The sequence below is a fragment of the Phoenix dactylifera genome, chromosome 4 (assembly GCF_009389715.1).
Source record: "Phoenix dactylifera cultivar Barhee BC4 chromosome 4, palm_55x_up_171113_PBpolish2nd_filt_p, whole genome shotgun sequence".
Classification (NCBI taxonomy): domain Eukaryota; kingdom Viridiplantae; phylum Streptophyta; class Magnoliopsida; order Arecales; family Arecaceae; genus Phoenix; species Phoenix dactylifera.
The window spans coordinates 29,919,331-29,938,125 of record NC_052395.1 but is presented as its reverse complement, the minus strand read 5'-3'; the positions used below and the strand labels follow the sequence as shown (position 1 = coordinate 29,938,125).

Below are 18,795 nucleotides of genomic sequence, written 5' to 3'. Positions count from 1 at the left end.
TACCATTAAGTTAGTAGACCAGTCTCATTATGAAGCAACATGCATGAAAGCGCATGTACTGTGCTCTTTTCTATTTTATTCATTCGTGTGTGTTGCTGGGCAGTGGACTTGGTCCAACCAATAACTACTCCATAATTTTTGTCTTTTTTTTTGGTACAACGGTGGCTCACAGATGACGGATATGGGTACAACCAACAAAATCAAAAAGAGAAGATAATATGAAGGATAAAGTACATACACGTGGTCTTACCAAGTAAAACTTCCAGAGTGATGAGTCGTGAAGGAGGCCACCCAGTCAGCAACACTATTCGCTTCCTTGTAGACATGTATGGCCCGATAGAAACCACACTCACTTAAGAGACTATGGATGTCGTGGAGCAGCAGCCTACAACATCCCCAACCCTGGATCCACTTGATCACCATGGTTGAATCCCCTTCGAGGAGGATGCAGTCCGCCTCCAGCACGCGCCTTACATAGAGGTTGCCCTTTCATGCGGCTCTGAGCTCGGCACTGACGACAAATGTGTTGAAGATTTGTCGACCCCATGTCACTATCAGTTTGGCATCATAATCTCTGATGACGAATTCCACACCTTCAATGTTCCCTCCCACACCAACACTGTTATCGAAGTTCACCTTGAGAAAGCGAGAGGTGGGGGCTCCTAGGAGATCAGCACAGTCCTGGATGCTGCGGAAGCAGAATGGAAGTCCCAGATTTTCTTGACCATCCCGAGAGACGATGGTGCAGTGGATCGAATAACCTCCACCGCATAAAGTAGAGCTCTATCTGCCACCACCCTCGGATACGCTCTGCTATCCTCGAAAACCTGGGCATTTTTTTTCCATCCAGCAGTGATAGGCCAAATAGGCAGCCTTGATCCCCCGCTCCTCAAGGTCGGGCCTCCGTGAAGAGATCTCCAAGAAGTAAAGAAAATCTTCGATCGACGTCCACCCCTGCCGAGGGACGAGGGAGCCGGAGGCGTATCCCCAGATCTGACCGGCCCATGGACATTTTGAAGAGGACATAAAATATTGATTCCTCCACCTCCAAGAAGGCTACATACTCTAGGAGAATGCTTACCTCACGCCGAGCCGGCATGCCTCTGGTAGGCAGGCACCCCATGCCACCTTTGAGACAAACAAGGCAACTTGGGGGTGGATGCAAATCCTTCAGATCTAACCCCCATCAATCTGCCGAGTCGTTGCCCTCTTAACCACCCCGAGTAAGTCTTGGGCTTTTACCTCTGACCTCCCAGTCACGCTCCAGACTCTCCTGTCTACAACTTCTCCTACAGAAATCAGCAATAACAAGACCTGCTTAGCCACCTGCTCCCCAAAAGCCAACCGGACGAGGTCCTCGTTCTACGTCCGCCCTCCTGGGACAAACAGATCGCAAACTCGGCATCTAACCCCAGCCAAACAGAGTCGATCAGGGTAGGCCAGCCGCACGGTGGCACCTCAGAGAGTCAACTATCCTTCAAGACATTGATAGCCCGTTTATCCCCAATCTCCTATTTGATCTCCGCAAGAACCATTGGGGCGGGGGCACAGATCTCTCTAATTTTTGTCTTGAAAATTGATTTTCAACAAAGGTGCAGGAGGGAGTAACATAAGTTGACGTGAGCAGCCATTTCAGGCTTGAGATGCTCTGAAGACCCTCACGTTCAGGAGAGGCTTACATGGTCCATCTTAGGCGTATTCCAAGTAGTAATTAGGCTGGGCCAGTAGTGTAACCCACAATCTGGATTGGGCTCTACATTGGGCCAAGCACCAAGGGGCTGGTGTTAAATGATTAAATCCGAAAACTCCACTCTCAGTCCCTGACTGAACCGCTGAACCTTCAGCAAAGGCGGCGCGCGCACCGATGTCGCGAATCTCGCCATCTCCTTCCCTCCCACTCCTCTCCCACCATCACTTTGTTCCCTTATTCGTCCGCTGCCGTTGGAGGACTTCCGCGCCGGCAGAAGAACTAGACGCGGACGAGAAAAGGAGCGTCCCTATGACCAATTGGTGGCAGCGCGCGTTGGGGCAGCGCCTCAACTCGGCGGGCGTGGGCTCCTTCGCGAGCGTCGTGGCGCGGGAGCCCCACCTTGCCCTCCCCCACATCGCCGTCCCGGACATCCGCTGGATCGACTGGACCGAGATGGAGCGCCTCGGCTTCCGCGGCGTCGTCTTCGACAAGGACAACACCCTCACTGCTCCTTACTCCCTCTCCCTCTGGCCCCCTCTCTCCCACTCCCTCCACCTTTGTCGCTCCGCCTTTCCCGGCAAGATCGCCATCTTTAGCAATTCCGCCGGTGAATGTCTTCTTCTTCTTCTTCTTCTTCTTGTGGTTGTTCTTTTTCGGTTCTCGATTCGTTTGTCTCGCCATTGGCTTATGGTGGGGACTGGATTGGGCTTTTGTCAGGACTTCGGCAGTTTGATCAGGATGGCTCAGAAGCTAGAGCTCTAGAGGAGTCGATTGGAGGCATTCATGTTATAAGGCATGGCAAGTGCATGCTATATCTCTAATTTTATTTTGTGTAATATGGTTTGCTTCGTGGCATACTTTTGCATTGATATTTTGCACAAATAGCTCACGACTGCAGCCTTATGCGGATTGTTTCTTCTCTGTTGCATGCTAGTTGCTGCGGGGGAGGTTGAGTGCTTAACTTATTTTCCAAATGAATTTGGATTTCGATGATTAGTTAGTCTGCATTGGAACTAAGGAGACCTCTGGGATAGAAATGATGAAATTGTACTCTGATATAGTTTTCCACTCTGAAGGAAGAAAAGATTCAATTTTCAGAAGAGTAAAGAAAGTAACAAAAATTATCACAAAAACCAGTCAGTACAAGGAATTATAGCTATGTCCTAATGATATTGTACCCTTTATTTGCTTTATGCTAGTAATCTAAATATTGCTCCACTTGTTAGGATGATGGAACTAGTTATAGGTAACTTTAGAAAAACATGAAGACAAATATGACATATGCAATTAAAGCATGACATCTTGAAGTTCATAACCTATATTATCATCTTAAAAATAAAATATTATGTTACGACTATGTTCCTGTTTCTAGGATTGAAGGCATAAGCTGCATCACAAAGTCAGCGGCATCGTTGATCTTTCAATCTTTTATTAGTGATGCCCGAGCTTGAACATTTTCTTTAATCCTCCATGATCTTCCTTGTTAATAGTTGGCACCACTTATTCCATCATAGTGAGATGGAACTGGAGGTTTCCAATCTTTATCCATTGTCGCTATAAGCCTAAACTGAAACAAGAAGTGCCATAGACAATGATTTTACAATGCAACAAGACAACTGTTCATCTTAGAGCAACAACCTCTAGAATCCTGAACCTCTCTCTTGTAGACTATCTACTCGAGGTACTATTATACAATTCTATTGTTAAGGGGTCCTCGTAAGATCTTTCCCGACCATAGATACTCTCTCTCTCTCTCGTCATCAAATTCAAAAGTGAAGTGCAATTGTAGATGATTTATCTTTTGCCCCTTTTCATGATATTATTTATACTTTATTGATACTTGCAAAGTCCGTTAAGAAGTGAAAGTCAAGATAGTGCAATTGATATGGCCCCAGAACAGGCTTCTGCTGCCACTTCTCCACTGCTTAATCAAAATAGAATATTAAGTCTTGGAGGAATTTTTTTCACAAAACCTGGGTACCTGAATGTGAGGGCCAACCCTATGCTTCTTATTACCAAATAAATCATTTTATGTTGAAGCATATATGCAAAATGAAGTTCTTATAAGAAACTTAAAGATTTTGTCTTGTATCGCAGAGATAAAAAAACCATCTGGAACAGCTGAAGACATTGAAAAATACTTTGGTTGCTCAGCTTCACTACTTGTAATGGTAGGGATCTATATAACCTGCAAAAGCTGTTCTCTTCCATTGACATTTCACAATGGTTTCCATGTTCTCATATCAGGTGGGAGATCGGCATTTCACAGATGTTGTCTATGGAAACAAACATGGCTTTTTAACTATCTTAACAGAACCACTAAGTCTTTCTGAAGAGCCTTTCATTGTCAAGCAGGTAAATTTGTCCAACACCCTTTTTTCCTTTCTCTGTTCTATATTTAATTCTGAAGCAATTGGACAAAAGACAATCACACATTATAACTTTTTTCTTTTGACTTGCATCTATTGACAAATGTTTGCTTGTTCAAGCCTGAACCATGTCAAGTCTTAGTTAGCCTGTTTATGCCTGATGTAAGGGAAATTTCAAGGACAAAAGGACAAAGTTGGCTTACATCGGCTTGGTGATGGCACAGAGCCCTAAATGATTGATAGCATGTGCAGAATTTCTCTATCCTGTTGATTGGAGTCACCTCTCCTTCCAATAATGGAATACTTCTAAGTTCTAATAATGAGCTTCTCAAGAATGATTTTTAAGTTCAAACTTCTAAAACTTTATACTGGTTAAGAGGAATTTTGTTATAACTAATATGATTCTGGATGAATAAACTTGAAATACAGGGCCTAATATTTGGAAGTGGAAGATCGACTTGAAACTGCAGATAGAAGTATATCCATAAAGCCTAAGTGTTGCTGATTATCCCCTTTGTACCAGACAGTTGTTTTGACTTTTGAAAGGTCTGGTCAAAAGTAACTAGGGTTTCTGATGGAGTACTGCAAGGACAATCTTTGTAGTTAAGGACTTGAGATTACCTTCTGAATTTCCTATTTGGTGCTTGAACTAATTTCTATAGCTCTTAATGGTCAATGGATAGATGACGAATATGATTATATGAAGACCTTCCACTCATTGCCGTGTTGTGGCTATAAGCTAAAATATAAGGGTACTTTTCACTACTACAGAGCATTCACAATTTACAATGAAAAGCAAGGACTGTGCAGGTTCCCATTATACTGTCACTTTCTTATTTTTAGGTATTCAGCACTTCTTGACAAAGAATTTCTTTGACGTCTGAAAATGATGTATGGAATTTTCTTTGTATATATTTGAGCAAGGCTAGAGTTTTCTTTGGTCATCGCCGAAAAGATAAAATATGATTTATAATGCTGAGATTTACACGAACCAAGATAAATTGATAACTATGCAAGGGAGATGAATAAATTTAGTTTCACAAACAATCATTGGCAGTTAAATTAGCAGTAGAGAAGACATCTTTCTGTTATTATATTAAGGATATTGCCATGAAATGTGAGGGGTGTTGGGATAGACAGGAAAGGAAAAATGAAGTCGATGAACAGTTGCTATAAGGATCATTTGTTTCGATAGTAAGATTCCAAATTACCAGTTAGCAATTGAGACCATTAATTACAAGAAAGAAGATACAAAAGGCTGTTTCTTATATCCAACAAATTGCTGCCTTTGCTGGAGAAACTTCATCTATTTGAAATAAGGAAAATCTTGTTTCTTTTATGACTTAAAGAGCTATTCTCATATCCATCGATTTTCTGAGATTTGGAAAAAGGTTTTATTTGAATTCTTAGACATGTTTAGTCATTTTAAAGTACTGGTCATTCTACAGCTTCAGCCAGAACATATGTAAGTTATATTCCTTTTGATGCATAATTATGGTTAGTTTTCTTTTGAATGACCATACACTAAAATAACAAAAAAATATGGAAAGATGCATTATGGTCATCCAATCATGATGACAGCTTCAACTGCTGGAAGACACATGAAACAGTTGCCTTTTTCCGTTTTATGAAATTTTAAGGATGTACTTGTATGTCTAGGATTGATTTATTTTAATGTAAATTTAGTTGGTCAGTACAGTTGCATTTAATAGTTATATCAAAAGGCCATTTAGGTACATTATGATGTTTGGGGTGTGCTTGAGGAAAGCATACAATGTGACAAGTCATTTGATGGTCGGATTTTATAATCTTGTGATTTGTTACAATTCACAACGTGACAAATCATTTCTTGGCAGATGTCAGGTTAAATGGGTGGTCTGGACTATTAAGGAATTCTTGTTCTAGGTCTACTTTGAGCGTCTTTGTATTATTTTTCTAATTTACTAGCAATTACAACTTAAAGTATTCCAAAATGAGCACGATTGTTCTGTGTTAGATGGTCATCAAGTGATCGAGTGTTACATAATGCTGGCAAATGCTATTTCACTTTTGAAGAAAATTATAATATTTGGATAGCTTTGGCATGAAACTATTGAAATTGTACAACCAAGACTCACAAAAGATATATTTAAATCTAAAACACTTTATAATTATTTTATTTACTTATGTTAATATTTCTTCGATTTTGTTATTATTCTGAAATGTTTTAACATTTTTTGGATTTTTTTAATCAATCTTTTAAGGCGACACTACTAAAACCATTGAAACTAGCAAAATCAAAACTTGTCTGGGCCAGCCAAAACCAAAATCGAGTTTTTGAACTTTGATATTCTACACAGTGTCTGCCGAGCTGACCGAGTCGGCATACCGGTAGGCTCCAGTACCGGTTGGAACCGGAACCCCCCCCCAAAAAAAAGGACGACACACACTTGCGTCCGCGTTTTAGCCATAGAAATGCCACTCTGTGGCATTAAATGCCCACGCGTCCCCGCGTGGGCTCGCACTCAGTGCGCGGTGCTGCGTGGGCTCGCTGCCTCGCACGAGAAACTGTGCCCGACGCGTGGGCTCGCACTCGTGCGCGGTGCTGCGTGGGCTCGCTGCCTCGCACGAGGAACCGCGCGCGGGCACAAAAAAACAGTGCGAGTGCGGAGAACCATGCGGGAGCGAGGTTCCCTGCGCGTGGAATTGCGCGCGGGCACGAGCAATTCCCCCCGCATGCGGAAAGAATTTTTTTTTCTTTTCTTTTTTTTTCCCTTCCCTTCTTCCTCCTTCCCGAGCTTTCTCCTCCTCTCCTTTCTTCCCCTCTCTCCTCCTCTCTTCTCCTCTCTTTCCCCCCTTCTCCCGCTAGTAAGGAAGGAACCGTTGGGAAGGCCGCACGCGCGTCTAGGTGCTCGGGAGGGGGTTGGACCGAGGTACGTCGAACCGTCTTCTTCTTCTCCTCTTTCTCTTCTTCCTCTTCTTCTCCCTCTTCTTCTTCCTCTTCTTTCCTCTTCTTTCTTCCTCTTCTCCTCTTTTTCTTCTTTCTTCTTCTCCACTCGGTTCTGGCTCCGAACCATTTTATGTGGCTGTACCGTACCGGTGGGGGTCGGTACCGGTACGGTACGGGCCGGTTCAGCAGGCCATGATTCTACGCATGCTTATTTTATGTCCAATATGTCCAAGATGAGAGCTACATTTTGAAGTTTAAAATCCGCTTCAAGTTGCCTAATTGTTTGACTAAAATCAAGTCATGCATGGGCAATTTCCAAATGATCAGCATCTAAATCCGTTTGCAAGAGACTGGCTTGAGCCGGGTCCATGGAGAAGCAGATTGGGTAAGCCTGTGCTGGCTTGATAGATAGGGCACTTGGTGCCATCCAGTTTGTTGATATCTTACAATCTTGGTACAACTTTATGTTGTTCAACGGTTGTATGAATTCTTTACATGCATAAGAAATGGTTGGTGAAGAATGACAAAGATGATAATATTCACATTTTCCAGAAAGAAAAGAGTCCGGCATTCCTTATACTCAGCATGCAAATCTCAGAGGATGATAACAGTGTTTTTTAGCTGAAAAGAGGCTTCAGGGATGGGATTCCCATGAAAACTGTCAGCAATCCTTCTTCCTTTTTCTTTCCTCTTTCTTTTGTATGCTTTCTTGCTTGAACAACTTGGGCAAATATGTGGTTCTCAAACAGTTCTTGAATTTTTGGTTTCATCCGGATTCCTTAGATTGAGCCTGATATTTCTAACTGATGTTCTCACATACTTGAAATGGGAACGAGGGCTTGGGTACCCAAGCGAAGCGAGACTTAAAGGATTAGATCTTATCAAGAGTGTTGTATTGTCAGTATTTGTTATGACCTCAGTTGATCTTTGTCGGTAGTTTGGTTGCTATGTGCGATCATTATTTGCTCATATCTTTAGTAGCAGATGGATATTGGATTCTTCTAAGTTTCTCAAAATCACAATTGTTTCAGGTCAGAAAATTGGAAAACATTCTTGTCAAGCGCTGGTACCAGCAAGGACTAAGACCACCCAAGCATGGTCTCCTATCAGAAGCTAATCAGTGTATAAAAGTTCCATCCTTATGAGAAATGTTTGGAACAGTAAAAAGAAGATCAACGATTCCTTTCATCACCATGACTTCTGCCAAGCTCTGTTGTAACGCTTATATCAGAACTTGTGTACATGGGCAGAAATACACATTAAGACTGGCTCCAGTTTCTGCTTTATTGAATTGGATCCCATCCAAACTGACATGTTTATATCATCCAACATGACACATCACTTGTGAAAGCTTTTCAAATCTTCTCAGGAATATGTTGCTTAACTCTGCATGACAACTGTATAACTGTGTATAGCTCATTCGGATTCCTTATGACTGTATAATACATGGATTTGTGTAAGCATTCTCTGGGCTGCTCAAGCCATTTTAATGTGGCATTGCCCGGACCAGGCTTTGTGGTTGGAAGAACTGTGCTTTGCTTCTGTTCCCACAAATTATTGAACCATGTATGCGGCGGCATGAATCTTCTTTCTCATGGATCAAGTTTATGTTTGTTGCTGCTTTGTTGTGGGGGCTCTGAAGAAATATCTGTAGTCTGATGAGTGCCATTTTTGATACATATTCACCTGCCAAGATCATATCTAATGACGCTTACTTATAAGCAAAATTTTAAATTTGAGCAGCCAATGGATCTCTTACTCGAGTTGTATTCGGGGCATTTGACTGGGAAATCTCTAATTACATGAGATCGCTATAGGTTATCTTGGGCAAGGTCATTTCATTATCTAACTTCTAATTACCGGTTCTCGAGCAAGACAAGTCTCTCGGCATCCAAGACCCGGTCATATCTGCAGTGTCCCAAGATAAGAGAACGAAAAGAAGGTTGCACTTCACCGAAGATGCACTATCCAAATTTAATCTTTATGTATGGCTAGGGCTAAAAGTAGATCGGATATGGATTGAATACTGGTGTATCTATATCTATATTTGTTTTATTTGATGAATACAAATATAGTACGAATATTAATCAGTTGCAAAAATTTATATTCAGAATTGTTTTAAATATATACAAACACAAATCAAATATTGGAAGTAGGAATATAATATGAATATAAGTTGGATAATTAAATTTTATCACCATATAATCAAAAACATTACTACGCAGAAGATAAATCAAATTAATAATATATTAATACAGTTATTTATTTTTCTAAAAAGACCATTATTGTCATACAAAATTATATAAGCTTATAAATGGAATTGAATTTTTGGATACAAATTTTAATTAAAAAATAATAATTTATTTCTCTCTCTCTCTCTCTCCCCCTCTCAAAAGAGAAAACCAAAGCCCAGATGAAGGGCTGTCCCTATTTGTTGATGCCTGATGGCGACGTCCATCTTATTTAGTACTAATAATTAACCATTGCTCCTCGCCTAACCTTACCATCAGATCACTCCTTGGTCCATGATTGCTGACAACGTAATTGCAACGATCCAGAATGAGTCGCTCGTACTCCCGGCTGTTGTGACGAGGTCACGTGACACTGATCCCCGTAAGCCACTTAGGCCATAGGTAGAACCACTTATTCTAAATGTCGTTATCGGATGCAGAGAATGGCGCGCATGAGACAGAATCTATTCGGTGCGCCAAACAATCATTTCTTTGCATACTACCTAAAAAATTCTCGCTAAAGCTAGTATCCTTCACTCTCAAAAACCATACAGAAATTCCTCAAAAATTAAAAATAAATAATACTTGCAGCTTATAATTTAAAAACTTATATTTATCTCTGTCGGATATATTTTTATCCAACACTTTAACCATTAATCTCAAGTAAAATCTAAATATCACTTTAAAAAAATAAAAATCATCAAATAATCTCAAATAACAAAACAACTAACTAAGAATATAAGAGAATACCGTTAATTTTGGGCATGTGTTTAGTTCCACATCGGTTATTCGCTAGGTAAATCTTGTATACTTACACAGGATCAATAAACCCAAATAATGCCTTTCGGCTAACTATTTTGGGTGAGGTCCTGCATTGTTACAAATGATATCAGAGCATACCCAACCCATAACGTATGTAGATTAGAGAACACTGCAATACAGATCAATTAGGGTTGACCATTAAATGGAATTGAACCCTTAGCCTAACGAGGACGTCAGGGCTTGAACGGAAGAGTATGTGAGGATCGTACGGGTGTGTGTTTAGTCCCACATCGGTTATTCGGTAGGTAGATCTTGAGTATTTATACAGGATCAAGAAATCCAAAAAATTTCTATAATCTATTTTTATTCTTATTATAGCTAATTAAGGTAGCAACCCAAAATACATGCTCATATATTTACGCATATACAACACACTCCTTGCCACCTTTCATGCCTCCTAGTAGCAACTCACATGGTCGCTACTTAGAACAACAAAAAGGAAACTCCATTAGATGACCACAAAAACCAGCAAACACGAGAGACAGCACACGATCTCTACCCACAAGCCAATCCTCTTTCTCGGCACAGAGTCCATTAATTCAGCGGTGGGTGCTCCTTGTCTCACCGCTGTACAGCCTGCACTCCCGGAAACCCATACATCAGCCAAGCAATATTCAAACAGAACGACAGCAATAAGAAAAAAAAGGGAATCAAACGTGATACTGTTTTTCTAAGAAAAAAAAAGAGAAGTGAAGAGGGTTTTATTGATTTGCCAGTCGTAAACGGTGGGGGAGTTGGGCTGGGGCTTGTCAAAATAGTTGGCACCGACGGTCTTGGTGGCGAGGTTGCTCCCCGGGTTGAACACGCTCCGCCACACGTTCGTCTTGCGCGGGGAGGAGGGCGTCGTCGGCGTGGCCGGTGTCGTCGGTGTGGCCGGCATCGACATCGACCTCCGGTACTCGCTGCTCTCCCCTTCCCCGTCTTCACCAATCAACCAACAATAAACCGCACTTGAATTACATCAAGAACAAAATTTTGACAAGTAATCGAAGAAGAAATATTAAGCCTGTGAAGAGGCTATTCGAGGAACCTTTGATCACCGGAGACTTGCTGTTGACCTTCCTGAGCTTGCCGAGGCCGTTGTCCGGCTGAGGCCCGGCAACTACGTCGTCCCACAGCTTCTCAAGGAGAACCATTGCTCTCTCCTTCTCTCTCTCGCTCGCTCTCTCTCACCGCTGGGGTTCATTTATATTACCGACATGAATCCTATCACCATTATTAGGTGTCTTCAACTATATACGAGGAGAAGCGTTCGAACTCGCACGTGTCATGATAGGGGGCTGACGGGAACTTGGTAGTTGAAATGGTAAACATAGTTAAAACGGCTTGTCCGATTCTTGCGTCACGGACCAAGGCGTGAGACGAGGGGAAGGGTTGGCGCATGAGAATTGAATGACCATGAGTCCGTCTCCGTCCCCTTCGGTCACTCGCCCGTCGACACCGAATCCGATCGTCGCGCTAACGTGATTGAAGCTAAGAAATTCTTATCAAAAAATTCATTCTGCTATCAAATTTCTAGGGGCATGCAGACGACATTATCAAGCATATTCATCTACTAAGAGAAAAGCAAGTGGCATTTCTTCTCACGATCAATTTTTGCTTGGAACCTTGCTTATATAAGAAGAGCCCCCTTTCCCTAGGCCCTTCCTGCTTGCTAGGCTCGTCTCCTCAACCTTCGTTTCTTCTAAATCTATTTTATTTTATAAATTTAAGTTTTTAGAACGAGTGATGATTTTAACATGATATCAGAGCAGATGTTCTAAGTTCGAATTCTATTTCCGCACTCTTTAATTCTATTATTAAAAATTTTACTTGCTGGCCTTATTTATTAAAAAAAAAAGTAATAAAAAATTTAGAATGCTTTGAGATTTGTGCGAAGCACGATGTGATGGGCAAAATTGCCAAAGAAGCACCGTTGAACGACATGTCGGGCAGGTGTTTGGCCTGACGCTCATCTCAAGGGAACAACCGGTTAAGCAGACGATTGGTCTGACAGGTCACTACAGAAGACTTTTGTTTTTATAAGAGAAAGTTTAGATTTTTTGTAAAATAAAAATCCTAAAAGAATGTTCCGAAAATTATTTAGAACCAGAAAAAGCTCTAAAATCCCTGTAATTGTGGATGAACCGCACTGTGCTCGAATTCTATCCAGCACTCATCCTTCTCTAGTGTCCTGCATCAATCTACTTTAGTGATGATGGGTGGGGCCAAACATTGACAAAGTAGCTTGCAGTGATTTGAAGATAAGGATATGCAAATAATATAGTACAAGACGTGACAATCAAAGTGCTACACTTGATAAAGTTGGGACCACTGTCTCGTTGAAAAGAAAGTCCCCAAGATTTCACCTCCGAAAGGAGAGAGACTGATCACGGGACACGGGATCCTAGAAGGGCCGCGCCTTAAGAGGGGCACCTTCTGCTCTAAAATATTTGAACTATGATGAATGGTAGGGTAGTTTTACAGACCAAACATATACACCGAGAGGCCAATTTTTTTTGAATTTAACTATAAAAAAATCAAATATGATAAAATCATACGATCACTCATATAAAGTTGTTTAATTTTTAATAGAGGTTAGAATTATTTACTAAAAAAAATGCACCATAGACAAATTTTAATTTACTAACCATTTAGTCATGTCAGAATATGACAATAAAATCTCACTTGTCTTAAATTATGTAATTGTTGGCCCATGTCAATAAAATCAGCAAGCTATCCAGGCTATCCCATAATGAGTTATCTTCTATTTTTCGGTATACCGACGGGCAAAGACCAGCTTAAAAATTATTAGCCATAAGGCAAGTTTTAGTTATATAGAAATCTCATGCAAAATAGGTCAAAATAAATTATTTGCAAACAGCTATAAATTGCCAAACCAAGCAAAAAAAAATATGAGCTAAACATCAACCAGGAGAGTTTTTATAGATAACATTTTTGTGGCAGCACCGTTAACAGAACTTTCTGTATGTATACTAGTTCAAGGCCCTAACAAATCTATGGTTCACCGTATAAAATATGTTTCTTTTCATCGGCAAACGTGGACCTAGCCTAATTGGTAGAAAGGAAAGGAATTTGATTCAATAGTTTGCAGACATCATGACATATAAGAAAAGCACAAATCACCTAAAGTCCTGCCGGATATGACGAGAATCCACGAGCCTTTAAAAATTGGCTAGTAGTTATGAGCCAATACATGCTTTTAAATGGAAAAGGCTAGAATAACATATCATCCTCAACTTTGAAAAGGTATGATTAGTATTGATGCGCAAATCCTACCCGACCATCAACCATATTTGGATGATCTGGGTGTATGAAGGGTACAAATCAACCCGCTATGTCCACAGTGGTGAAAGACGAAGCGCCAACTGCCGTAGATAAGTGCTTTACGCACAAAGAAGAGAAAGACCCACTTGGTGGCTCTAGTGGGGTATCTTCCAATACTTAAGTGGGGCAGTGCTTGAGAATGGCAACATGAAATAATAAAAGAATATAAAGCATCAGAGTAAAATGATCCCCCTAGATCATTAGGCTTTGAGTCCTCGGTCTAGGAGCTCGACCTTGAGTGCTCGGCATGGCTCTAGCCGATGGACGCATATCCCAGTCTTTAGAAACTCGCTTCTTAGTCTCCGAGGAAGCGCGGATTGGGAGCTCAGCTTAGGAGCTTCGTATGGCTCTGGTTGGCGGTCTCACATCCTGGTCTTCAAGGACTCGCATCTTGGTTCTCGAGGATGCACAAATTGGGAGCGTGGACTGGAGCTTGAACTATGAGCGCAGCATGGCTCTAGTCGACGGTCGCACATCATGATCTCTTGGGACTCGTGTCTTGATCTCCAATAATGCATGTACTGGGAGCTTAATATGGCTCAGGTTGGTGTTGCAGGTCTCGATCTTCAGAAACTCATGTCTTGGTCTTTAAGAATGCGCAGACTAGAGCTTGACTTGAGAGTTCGTTATGGCTCTAGTCAACAATCCCATGTTCTAGTCTCCAACAACTCACGTCTTGATCTCCGAGGATGCACAGTCTAAGAGCTTGGCATGGCTTTGGTCGGTGATCACATGTCTCAGTCTCTAGGGACTCGCATTTTGGTGAGGCTGCGCGAACTAGGAGCGCAGACTGAGAGCTCGGTATGGCTCTGGTTGACAATCGCGCATCTCGGTCTCCAGAGACTCACATACCAGTCTCCAAGAATATGCGGCCTGGGAGCACAATCTGGGAGTTCGACATGACTCTGATCGACAACCACACATCCTAGTCTTGAGGGACTCGTATCTTGGTCCCTGAGGATGTGCAGTATAGGAGATGTACATGGCTCTGGTCGGCGGTCATGCATCCTTATCTTTAAGGACTCATGTCATGGTTTCTGAGGGTGCGCAGACTAGGAGCATGAACTGCAAGCTCAGCATGGAAGTGCGGCCTCCAAGGATGCGGGTCCCATATGCACAGCGCTCGGATCTCGAGTAGCACGGAAGGCCAGCCTCTAAGGATGCACATCCCAGTCTCCAAGGACACACATCTCGTCTGAAGAGAAAATAGCATGTGGAGATAGATGTGGAAGAGGAGTCGGGTGCAAAGGTAGCCATGAGAATGAAAGCCTTTCTGTAGGAGCTTCTCGCTTGTCGCTATGAGAGCATGAGAGCCTCTTCTTATAAGCTTCTCACGGTTTGTGCTTGGGAGCCCTTGGCCATTTCTCCCATCTCTTTAGAGTCTATTGAAAAGAGCAAGCATGGATCCGTGACTTAGAGGTGAAAATCAAAGAATTGTCGTAACTTTCTCTCTTATCTGTATTTAAATTTGTCATCATCTCCTTCTTTATTTAGACCTTACCAAGAATTTAATTTTATTCAAATCCAAATCTTTTCGAAATGCTGGTACATATCGACCTGTGATGGGCGGATAAAATTTAGGCCACATCATTTAGGACCTTTGTAATCATACATAAGCACGAAGGCTGTATGATTATGTAATAGCTCTCCGATCCAACCTGGATTGTTGGAACAAGCAAAATGTTGAAAGAGGAGATGTGCATCGTTTATAACTCTTTTTTCAACAATATCATTTAATCGCTAATAACAAAATTCTGTTTCATGGTTGATTGAAGGTTCTTTGTTGGATTAGTTACTTCGGAGGAAAGAGAGGACGGAAACGGTTGGCTCCATTCATATTGTTTTGACTTAGTAGTATGTCTCTGTACCAGGGGATGAGGAAGTATAGTCTAGTAACCTAAAGCTGCACCGCCATGCAAGACTGGAGGCACTCTAAAAGATAGAAGACGATCCATTTCACCAGGCAACATCATCTTACATTAGCGGGCATCTAAGATGACCTAGAGCTTATTCGAATGGCAAGGGAGTGCTCAAAGGGAAAAGTACAGCATCCTCATACCAGATTAATATTTGTTCGAAGCCCCTCCTTTGCTCATGTCCTCGGCCAGTTGCTCCAAAGAAATATAAGATGACCCTCCTTTTCCAATGGCATTCTTGATTGCCAGTCTAATCTCTTCAACCTTCGCCCTCACTTTCCTCCCCTCCTCAGAGTCCCCCATCAAACATCTGACTCCCCTTTCCAACTCCTCGGCTCCAACGTATCCCCCTCCCCTTCTGTCCACCTTGAGCTGCACAGCCACCCCAAGCATCCTCTCCATCTCAAAAGCATTCATGTGCTGCTCCGCATACAGCGGCCATCCAAGCATCGGCACCCCGAACCACAAGCTCTCCAGGGTCGAGTTCCACCCGCAATGCGTCACGAATCCCCCGACCGCCTCGTGAGCCAATATCTCCTTCTGCGGGACCCAAGTTGGCCACACCAACCCCCTTCCTCCGGTCCTCTCCAAGAACCCCTCGGGCAATACTTCCTCCAAATTTGCATCGACCGGGTCCCGGAATTTCCCCGTCGAAGGTGCCCGGAGACACCACAAGAACCGGTGCCCGCTTCGCTCCAGCCCGAGAGCCATCTCTCGCACCTGTGGAGCGCCGAAGCTGCCCATGCTCCCGAAGCACAAGAACAGCACCGACGCCCGTGGTTGCCCATCCAGCCACTTTATGCACTCGTGCCGCTCGGAATTAGCCTTATCCGCGTCAACCTCAAGGGCGATGACTGGTCCTACTGGATAGATGGCCGGCGTGGGGTGGCCCGGCACGCAGCGGCCCTCCATTAGTGCCTCGAGTGGTCCCGGCTCTAGCTCCATGAACGTATTAACTATAATCCCTTTAGCTTCCAGAACCCGTTTGCCGTTGAAGACAGACCAAGTGTAGCCCCGGCTCTTCCTGTTCATCAAGGTAGTCGGCAAGGATAGCGGCGGAATGGGAGGAACTCCAGGGACCTCTACGTCGCCTTCCAATTCCCCGAATTCTACCGGAAACTTGTCGTGGAGAATCGGGAAATGGAGTTGGAGAGCGAGCCTGGCGGCGGCGGTGGTGTAGAAGATGTAGGACGGGACACCGAGCTCGTCAGCCACGTCAACAATAGTGGTGGCAAAGAAATCAAGGACCAGAGCGGCGACGGGGATGGAGGATCGGGTGAGCGCCGCCTTGACGTGGGGCTTGTGGCTCTGGATGTAGAGGGAGACGAAGTCCAGGGCGCCGTCGGTGTCGGTGGGGGGATCGACGGGCGGGAGGTCTTGGAAGCGGATATCGAGGCCGGAGGAAGCGACGGACTGAACGTCGGGGGAAAAGGTGGAGGCTGAGGCCGGGTTTGGGGATTGGATGAGGAGGACGGTGACGGAGAAGTGGTTCTCCTCTTGTTGGAGCCGGAGGAGGCGTTTGGCCGTCTCCACCATGGGCACCAGGTGGCCAGCGGACCACATCGGCAGGAAAACCAGGCCTAGCTTTCCCATCCTCTCTGTTTCCAGGAGTAATGCAGGGGAATTGATGGATTCGCTATTGGAAGGGCCTGAATGTCCCGCGGCCTATTCCTGGTTTTATTCCGCTTTAAGCACCTAGACAGGGAGCATGAAAATCTGAAACGCAATGGCTGACGTAAACGATGCCGAACTTTTTCAGGATTCTCCTTAATGCCGAAATAATAATTCTCTGTTAGATTTCCTCAGGGGAAAAATATTGCGCTGCCAATAAAAATGTGTCGACTTAAATACACGTTTGGTCCGTGAAAAAAAGAAATCAGTCAAGAAAAAAAATCTCATATTTGCTTCAAGTTCGAAAAAGTGGCACCGGGTGGACAGGAAAACCAGGTCGAGCTTTCCTCTCAGTTTCGTTTCTGGGCGTTTGCAGGGGCATGGATGGATTCACATGTTAACGCGCATTGAGGAATTATTAGGTGGATGAAATCCACCGTGGATTCAAAATAAAATTATTTATAAATATTATTATGCATAAAGAAATAATATTTAATAAGAATTAGATTCAAAAGGAATCCACTCCAAGCCGCGAGTGCTTTGAGGATCGTATTGTGCCTGGGTCATTTTGTCGGACCGGAGGCGGGATGAAAGAAGTTAGACTTGGTCTAGCATGGCTCAGGGACCTCCCCAGCAACATGCTTGGATGAGTCCCTAGATCACTGATGAGGAACTCGAGACGCTTCAAAGGCGTTTTACCAGAGTGCTGGAACTGCCGGAGGATCACGTCAAAGCCTCGAGACTGCTTGGGAGTCAACGACAATCATCGTGCGAAGCTTGGGGTAGAGAGTTCTGGTGGCATGGGTGGCTTGGGATCTCAAGACTCCGAGAAAAGCTAAACTACAACATTAAGACATTTTCGTTGGTGAAGGAGCACCGCGTCTTCTACTTCCGGCAAGAAGACGATTGGAATGTTGCCCTTGTTGGCAGCCCATAGCTGGTGGTCGAGCAGCTGGTGGCCGAGCAGCTGTTAGCCGTAGAACCTGGGGTTCCAGACTTTATTCCGGAAAGAGACAAGATTAAAAGAGCCTTAGTCTTGGTCCATTTGCCTTGCCTACCTTTAGAATACTTGGAGAAAGCCTCGATTCTGGAGATTGCGGCTGAAGTCGGCCGGCCGATAACGCTTGACAACTTCACCGAGCAATTCCGGAAATTGGGTTGCGCCCTTGTAAAGGTAGAGATCAAGCACGCAGACAGTGAGATCCCACTTCTCTGCCGTATATTTTTCTTTTAAAAAATTAAAATAATAATTAAAATACAAAAAGTTGTTGCTCATTTTTTTTTGATTAATTCTAGAGTTGCATCTATTGGGCCTTTTTGAGTTTGAAGCTGTGTGAATTATTTCAGCGAGAGATCAACATTAGGATGGGTCAATATCTTGGTTTATGTTAACCAGTATAGTAAATGAGAAAATTTGAAGGAATCAAGATTTTTCAAGACCCCAACTTTATATTTTCAGATCAAGATATTCGAACCCCGATTAATATAATGATTTTGAGATATCCAACAAAATGCAATGATTTCAAAATATATTAATTAAAATTACTTAAAAATAAAAAATTTAAAGAATATTAGTGGCTCAGATTTCATTGGATTATATCGGCTGTGATAATGGGATCAACATTTCAATATACACATTATATTGGAAGATGCTAGATATTAAGACAAAATGAGATCTTTACTGAAATGAAAAACTTGGATCCATTTTAGCAAAAGAACAAGCAAAACTACAATACCCTTTTTCTTTTTTAAGAAACTAGCAGAGGCTAACTTAAAATTTTTAGAAACGTCAAAGAATAATTAAAATAACTAATGCTGTGAATTTCTTATTGCTTGGCAGTCTAAATAGCTTGAATAGTGCCAAAACAGAAAAAAAAAACAAACAAAAAAGATAGTTAAA

General features: G+C 42.8%; 3 protein-coding genes across 3 annotated transcripts; 1 reads left to right on the top strand and 2 right to left on the bottom strand.

Annotated features, from left to right (window-relative positions):
* The first annotated feature begins 1,814 nt into the window (after positions 1 to 1,814).
* LOC103707154 (phosphatidylglycerophosphate phosphatase 1, chloroplastic) lies at positions 1,815 to 8,541 on the top strand. The gene is made up of 5 exons (XM_008791539.3): positions 1,815 to 2,297; positions 2,408 to 2,488; positions 3,788 to 3,861; positions 3,938 to 4,045; positions 8,020 to 8,541. The coding sequence occupies exons 1-5, from the start codon at positions 1,865 to 1,867 to the stop codon at positions 8,131 to 8,133; spliced, it is 810 nt and encodes a 269-aa protein (XP_008789761.2). The 5' UTR covers positions 1,815 to 1,864; the 3' UTR covers positions 8,134 to 8,541.
* A 1,778-nt stretch (positions 8,542 to 10,319) lies between these two features.
* On the bottom strand, positions 10,320 to 11,256 carry LOC103707155 (dormancy-associated protein 1-like). The gene is made up of 3 exons (XM_008791540.3): positions 11,072 to 11,256; positions 10,755 to 10,962; positions 10,320 to 10,617 (listed from the first exon to the last, which is right to left on the bottom strand). Exons 1-3 carry the CDS (start codon positions 11,175 to 11,177, stop codon positions 10,581 to 10,583), a joined length of 351 nt encoding a protein of 116 aa, XP_008789762.1. The 5' UTR covers positions 11,178 to 11,256; the 3' UTR covers positions 10,320 to 10,580.
* Positions 11,257 to 15,179: 3,923 nt separating this feature from the next.
* LOC103707206 (UDP-glycosyltransferase 71K1-like) lies at positions 15,180 to 16,964 on the bottom strand. The gene has a single exon (XM_008791610.3). It carries the CDS (start codon positions 16,875 to 16,877, stop codon positions 15,432 to 15,434), a length of 1,446 nt encoding a protein of 481 aa, XP_008789832.2. The 5' UTR covers positions 16,878 to 16,964; the 3' UTR covers positions 15,180 to 15,431.
* Between the last annotated feature and the right edge of the window lie 1,831 nt (positions 16,965 to 18,795).

Coding starts and splice junctions, on each gene's coding strand:
- LOC103707206 (XM_008791610.3), bottom strand. CDS start 16,877: ATGGGAAAGCTAGGCCTGGTTTTCCTGCCGATGTGGTCCGCTGGCCAC.
- LOC103707154 (XM_008791539.3), top strand. CDS start 1,865: ATGTCGCGAATCTCGCCATCTCCTTCCCTCCCACTCCTCTCCCACCAT. Junction 3,862..3,937: donor CAGCTTCACTACTTGTAATG/GTAGGGATCTAT, acceptor TTCTCATATCAG/GTGGGAGATCGGCATTTCAC. Junction 4,046..8,019: donor AGCCTTTCATTGTCAAGCAG/GTAAATTTGTCC, acceptor CAATTGTTTCAG/GTCAGAAAATTGGAAAACAT.
- LOC103707155 (XM_008791540.3), bottom strand. CDS start 11,177: ATGGTTCTCCTTGAGAAGCTGTGGGACGACGTAGTTGCCGGGCCTCAG. Junction 10,963..11,071: donor CAAGTCTCCGGTGATCAAAG/GTTCCTCGAATA, acceptor TGATTGGTGAAG/ACGGGGAAGGGGAGAGCAGC. Junction 10,618..10,754: donor TCCCCCACCGTTTACGACTG/GCAAATCAATAA, acceptor CCGGGAGTGCAG/GCTGTACAGCGGTGAGACAA.